General features: G+C 36.5%; 2 protein-coding genes across 2 annotated transcripts; both read right to left on the reverse strand.

The window, feature by feature from the left end:
- Positions 1 to 2,923: 2,923 nt before the first annotated feature.
- LOC139190847 (uncharacterized) lies at positions 2,924 to 3,610 on the reverse strand. The gene has a single exon (XM_070811334.1). It carries the CDS (start codon positions 3,608 to 3,610, stop codon positions 2,924 to 2,926), a length of 687 nt encoding a protein of 228 aa, XP_070667435.1.
- Positions 3,611 to 3,896: 286 nt separating this feature from the next.
- Positions 3,897 to 4,733, reverse strand: LOC139190848 (uncharacterized). The gene has a single exon (XM_070811335.1). The coding sequence runs from the start codon at positions 4,731 to 4,733 to the stop codon at positions 3,897 to 3,899; it is 837 nt and encodes a 278-aa protein (XP_070667436.1).
- Positions 4,734 to 6,965: the final 2,232 nt, after the last annotated feature.

Genomic DNA, 6,965 nt, shown 5'->3' on the forward strand with positions numbered 1-6,965 from the left:
CTATGAAGTCTTATTCTGAATTGCTAGAGTTACAATTTATGTCATTGACATGAATCTCACTAAGACTCTAGAAGAGCTTGAGAAAACTGCCTCGCATCCAAAGACGGAATTTGAGATGAAGGATCTTGGGAAAACTCGTTTATGTCTTGACCTGAAGTTCAAGCATTGTTTTAATGGTACTTTGGTCTACCAGTTGAACTATACCCTGAAGGTGTTAGCTTTGAGTATACCTATGATCTTCCATACACTATATGCAAATGAGACCCTTGAAGAGGTTATGAAATCCGAAGTTCCATATCTGAGTTCAACTTTGCACTTTGTTGTACCTAGCTCATTGCAATTTGAAATGACATCTCCTTCGATGTTGATCTATTGGTAAAGATATAGCATCGTGCCTACACGCAACTATTGAATTGTTATTAAAAATACTTTTCTGCTACCATGAAAGGTACTATGGATTTGGGCTAATCCTAACGCATCCCAAGACCCCCTTGATCCTCAGAATGATGCTTGCCTTGTTTGTTATGCTGGCACTGGTTACCTATCAAACCTTCACAAGGAGCATCCCCAAATAGTTATGTCTTTACCGTTAAGGGATATCGCAATATCTTGGAGGTCCACGGTATGACCTTAGTTGCGAAATCTTTGAAACGTTCCAAGACTTACCTCACTTCGCTACGCCACGCGTGTGACATGGTTAGGAGTTCTTGTCAAGGTTCTAAAAAACGCTAGGCGGCTAGGTGGGATCTAGGCGGGCACCTAGGCGGCCTAGGTGGATTTAGGTAAATTTATTGTATATCTTGTAAATAAGTGCATATTGACACTTAGAAAAAATTATACTTGTATGAAATCCATGGATAAGAAATAAAAAAAATGATAAAATGCAAAAAGAGTATTCAACAAGTCCAAAATTTAAAAACACATTAAGCATATATGCCATATAACCATAGTGAGGAGTATTGTAGGATGACAAATGTACAAGTTCACAATTTTAAACCACTTAGACTTAGATAGGATTTTTTATTTTATTTTTTAATTTCATAAAAAAAAAAAAAAAAAACCGACATCACTGCCGAAGTCAACCTTCCAAAAGTTTGTTCGAATAATTGGTATGCCTAACTATTCATATGCAATGCTTGTAGTTATCATTTGAAAGTTCTGTCAAACTCAGGGGGAGTATCCAGAAGTATACTCACTTAATCTTAATATACTCTTTTTCCTATGATTAGGAGCATTTTACCTGTTGGGTTTTTGCTACCTAACTAGGTTTTGACAAGGCATCCATCCTAGGCTAATCATACCCTTGTGAGCTCTTCTACTTGTGTCCAGAAAACGTATAGTTTTCACTTAATGCAACCTCTCACTTTTCTTCTTTGTCTATGGGTTTTTCTCCCACCTTGGGTTTTACCATAGCGAGGTTTTTGTGAGTTTTACCTTATATGCATTCTTCCGTTGATTTGAGTCTCACATTTATTCATTGTGCCGACGACTTCATCAATTGTACTTGCTTCATCATTGAAGACCTGATGCGCCATTTAGTTGAGTATTTACACACTCAAGGGGGAATGTTGCAGTCCTATTAGATTAAGAATGTGATTGTGTAAATCATAGTGTATCTAGAGATATCTTGGAATATTCTCTAGGGTTAGATATTATCCTATAAGAGTTGTAATCCTATTAGATTAAGGAATTAACCTTCCATATTACTATAAATAAAGGCACAATGGGGTAGAATAGAATACACCTCACAATTACAGATCTCTCTCTCTTTCTCTCTACCATGCTGTACCCCCTCTCTCTCTTTGTTCTTATTATAGTTCAGTAAATTAGGCCTACAACATGGTTGTGTTTGTCATAAAAGCACATTTTTCATGTGAAATCAACTATTTTCTTGAGCCCTCATGTGTCTAATCCATATTAAATTAGAGCATCTCTAATAAAATCTCTTAAAGAGTTCCTGTTTATATCTAATTTTATACTTTTAGCCAATACATTTTAGGCCATTAGATGAAAAGTTTGTTATGTACTCTATTTGGACTCAATATTATGTCGTCAACCCGTGCAATCGCGACAGAAAGTTCTAGGCCGTTGGATGGCCCCGTAAATTAAGAGAATTTTCTTTTACATTGCTATTGACTTTGATCGTATTAATTATCTTGAAAATATCTTTTGGGGTTTGGATATCAAAGCAAAATTTGAAAAGGTTATCCATGGAGATAAAGGCATAATTGTGGTGTGCTTTGGACTCCATTGCAGTTAATCATATAATCAGTTGCATTTTGGCGGCAAGTTGTCAAATCCATGCAACTAACGTGTGATGCGATTAACATGATCCCGTTGCATTTGGGAAAGTAGTCGGCAATAACGTTCACTATCGATTGAACAAGGAGATTCCTATTTGAAGTCTACTTGCCGGTTTTTTCTTAATGCATGTGGGCTTCAATGGAATTGCATGGGTGTTGAACAATTCCACTTGGCTTATCTTTAGCCCAATAAATTAAACTGATACTAATTGAATGAGTTTCCTATACAGAGGTGCAAGTGGAAAACAACGTAGTTAGCTTATTAATTGTTTGGTCTGTGTGTCATGTAGTTTTGGCAATTTTAAGAGCAATACACTCGTTCTTTAGGAAAAAAAAGGGATAGATGACTAAAAATCCAGCTTAGAGATCGTAACAATAGTCAGAATCACGGGTCTAAAAAACACTAGGCGCTAGTCGGGCGGTGAGTTGGCGCCTAACAGTGGCGAAGCCAGGAATTAACGGGGGGATGGGCGAAGTTAAAAGAGTGCAAGATTCAAAAGAATAGCAACAACCAAATCATTTTATATAGTAATGTCTTCCACAATTTATCAATATAAACAAATTACAATTGTTGCCGACGAGGTTTCATATCATAAAAACGTCGCATAATAGACTCATTATCAATAAAAGCAAATACATCCTCTCTCTATGTAAACAAGCATGCTATCACTCAACCATTGATCTCCCATTTTGTTACGCAATGGTGTTTTCACAATCTTCAAAGAAGAAAAAGCTCTCTCCACCGAAGCGGTTGCAACCGGTAACACCAAAGTCAATGTAAGAAGCTTATACACTAATATGTTGCTTGCACACCTCCCAGTCTTTACCGACTCTTTTGCAAGATCACCAATTCCTCTCAATGATGAAAACTCACTATGCATCTTCATATCGTGAATGTAATTGTCAAGTTGAATTGGAAGATTCATGAGGTCCATACGATCAAAATCTTGAGGATAAAGTTGAGCTAGACGAACAATTTTTTCTTTGTCAAAAGATGCAAAAATTTTAACCGGACTCAAACATGTCATACAAAGAAGCAACTCGGTGTTTACCTCATGGAAGCGATCATTCAATTCCTTTAATTGTGTATCAAGGAATTGAAAATAGAGGTCCACACGATAGTAATGGAAGTTTGTGAGTCTTGGAGCTTTACGCCTTGATTTTCCAAGTACAAAATGCAAGTCCTCCATGTTAGGAACGACAATATCATGCTCTTGACAAAACTTTTGTACATCATCAAGCAAGTCCCCAAAATCATCATCTCTCAAGGATTGTAGTCTTTGCTTGCATACTTCCACTAACGCCATTGCATTCACAATATCTTGATCTTTCTTTTATAATGCTTGTGATAACTCATTTGTAACTTCCAATATGAGTCTCATAAAAAAAAGGTGAAACACAAAATCAAAAGTTTGTATGTTATGGAATAACTGACTTGTTTCACCAAAATTGTCTTGGTTGGTATCATCTTTAATCCATTCAAGCACCTCCACCACGGCTTCAAACATGACAATAATACTAACTATAGTACCATAATGTGAGTTCCAACGTGTATCACAAGGACGCATGAGACTACTCTCTTGATTTAACCCTCTACCCGTTTTCAAGATCACCAATATCAAGAGATTTCTTAATTTGTTCTTGTTGTTTCTCTCTAAATGCATCACGACGCTTACACGATGATCCAATTGTATTGACCAAAATACTAGCATTGTTGAAGAAAATGGCGACACCCTCAATTCCCTTTGTAACAGCTACAAGAGCTAGTTGAAGTTGATGTGCAAAACAATGAACATAAAATGCTTGAGAATACTTATTCAAAATCTTTGTTTTAAGGCCATTTAGCTCACCTTTCATATTACTAGCTCCATCATAGCCCTGTCCTCGTAACTTGGACATACTCAAATTTGTTGTAGCAAAGAATCTCTCAATAGCCTTTTCAAGAGAGCTACTAGTTGTAGAGGAGACATGTTGCACACCCAAAAACTTTTCAATTGCTTCTCCTTTTTTGTTCACATAACGCAATACCACCGCCATTTGCTCTTTAGTTGAAGAATCATGTGATCCATCAACCAAAAGAGAAAAAAATTCACCTTCCATATCTTTAGTGATTGCATTTATAGTTTCAATGGCACAAGCACGGACAAGATCTTTTTGAATATCAGAAGAAGTATACTTAAGATTCTTGGGAGCATTCTCAAACACAACATTCCTAACTTGCTCATTATGCTTGGAAAGAAATTGCATAAGCTCCAAATAATTACCTCTATTGCTTGATTTCAACGATTCATCGTGATCACGAAAAGGCAAACCTTGTCCCAACAACCATCTTGTGCACTCAAGTGAGGCACTCAATAAAGTATGATAATTATTGCGAGCTTCATCGGTTTGCTTAATCACAAATGTTTTAATGTGTTGTTTTTGTGTCATCAAATCTCTAGCTTGTTGTACAACTTTATTATGAAGACTTCCAACACCTCCCTCATGGGCTCAAATATTTTCGGGTCCTTTGCTCCAATTTGTAAACCCTTTCTCAGTGAAGACATCACTTCCAGTGCTACCCATTTGATCGAAATCACATTTGAAAATATAGCAATAACGACAAAATGTAGCATCTTTTGATATACTATACTCCAACCACTTAAACCTATCAAACCAACCGGTGATAAAACATCTTTTGTTGCTAACTTTTCTTGGCATAATGTGGTCTCTAGGTTGATAATGATCATTTTGGAGATAGTGTCTACGAATTGCTTCACGATAATTAGGTGGATAATCAAGCATTCGACGTCTATATCCAGGGTCTGCATGAAGATTAGCCAATATTTCATCCAACTCAGTGGCCTCACTTTGTTGTGAACTACTCGGAATATTCGAATGAGGACTTCTTGGAATATTTAAAGGAGGAGGAGGATGACTACTTGGAATATTTGAAGGAGAAGGACTACCCGAAATGTTTGAAGGAGGATTTAAGCATTGTTTCTTATAGTATCGTTCCATTACGTAACTGTAAAATGGAAAGAAAAAAAATTCTTAGACTCTTAATCCTAGAGTAGACTATACTAATATGCATAATAACCCAACCAACAATTCAATTAATCAATACCAATAAGCATATAAATTATTCAATAAATAAAAAATTCATTCAACTAATCATATGAATACAACTAATCAAAAATTCAAATTTTAATTTTCACCCTAAAAAATAATTTCATAATTTCGTATCAATCAATAATCATATAATCATATCAATAATCAGTAACCAATAACCATATTAGTGCATTACCATATGATTCTATACTAATTAAACAAAATTCTAATTAAATAATTAATTAGGGTTAGGGATTATAAATTTAGGAATTAAAAAATTTACCTTTGAAATTGAAGGCTAGAAGTCGGCTTAGCGGCTGGAGTGGCTAGTGTTAGCAGCAAAGAGCCAACAGAAATCAGCCAATAGGGATTTATTTTCCGTTCCGTTGGGATTGGGCGTTAGCTGCACGATCAGGCTGCTGGGATTTTGAAAGCAGCTTTGCACTATCTCTGTCTCTGATTGGCAAAGGGAGAAATTTGGAATGGTAAAGCACAACACGTGGGCTGACTGAGTGAAGGAATGGGGGACACGCCATGCGGTCCCCCCAATACATATATTTTTTTATTGGTTTTTTTCAAACATTGAAAGTTTCACGTGGGGTGGAAGGGCTTGACTAATTTGAAACAGACATGAGACATGGAGGGCTTGACTTTGGGACACGCGGGCCAAACTTTAAATTTTTAATTAATTTTTTTTACCAAGACCAAAACGACGTCGTTTTGGCCTGGATTTAAAAAGAAAAAAAGAACCTAGTCTGCTGCTGCACGCAGCAGAAGCAGTTCCGATGCCAAAACAGACATGGAGGGGCTGGGTTTTCCGGTGAGGGGAGGGGCGAAACCTTGGCTTCAACTGTGTTTTCCAGCGAGGGGAGGGGCGGTCGCCACTCCTCGTCCTCACATGGCTTCGCCACTGGCGCCTAGCCCTAGGCAGATTTAGGTAAATTTCTTGTATATCTTGTAAATAAGTGCATATTGACACATAAAAAATTATACTTGTATGAAATCCATAGTTAAGATAATAAAAGAATAATAAAATACAAAAAGAGTATCCAACAAGTCTAAAATTTAAAAACACATTAAGCATATATACCATAAAACTTAAGACATTTTGAATGATTATATCTAATTTTTCAAAAATAAAAGTAAAAATCCCACGTAGTGGGTTGGATGGTTCATAATAAAACTACTAGGAAACCATGTCAGGCATCCCTTAACCAAACCACACACATTGCTATCATCAACGAAATCCTCTCTCTTTTATTTATGATTTTATCTGGGTTGATGTCCCACTTTGAACTTTGGAGTACCCATAAAAGCATCCTTCCCCATTTCAACCACCATTTGTATGGTGTGACCCCTCCCCTCCACCCCTAGTCCCCATCACTCACATTAGCCAAGAGACTAACAAACAAAGGAGATCATCTTTTATTCTTTTTTATTCTTTCCTTTTCCCCATCTTGAATATAAAAATTTAAACAATCAATAGTAACTTGATGCTGGGTATTGACAACCCATTTTTCTTTTTTGGAAAGATCAACTTGATGTTAGTTGTCCAAATGTGATTGGACGAAA

The sequence above is a fragment of the Malus domestica genome, chromosome 13 (genome assembly GCF_042453785.1).
Source record: "Malus domestica chromosome 13, GDT2T_hap1".
NCBI classification, from domain to species: Eukaryota; Viridiplantae; Streptophyta; class Magnoliopsida; order Rosales; family Rosaceae; genus Malus; species Malus domestica.

Bases quoted from the DNA above. Each gene is read 5' to 3' on its own strand.
- LOC139190847 (XM_070811334.1), bottom strand. From the start codon at position 3,610: ATGGCGTTAGTGGAAGTATGCAAGCAAAGACTACAATCCTTGAGAGAT.
- LOC139190848 (XM_070811335.1), bottom strand. From the start codon at position 4,733: ATGACACAAAAACAACACATTAAAACATTTGTGATTAAGCAAACCGAT.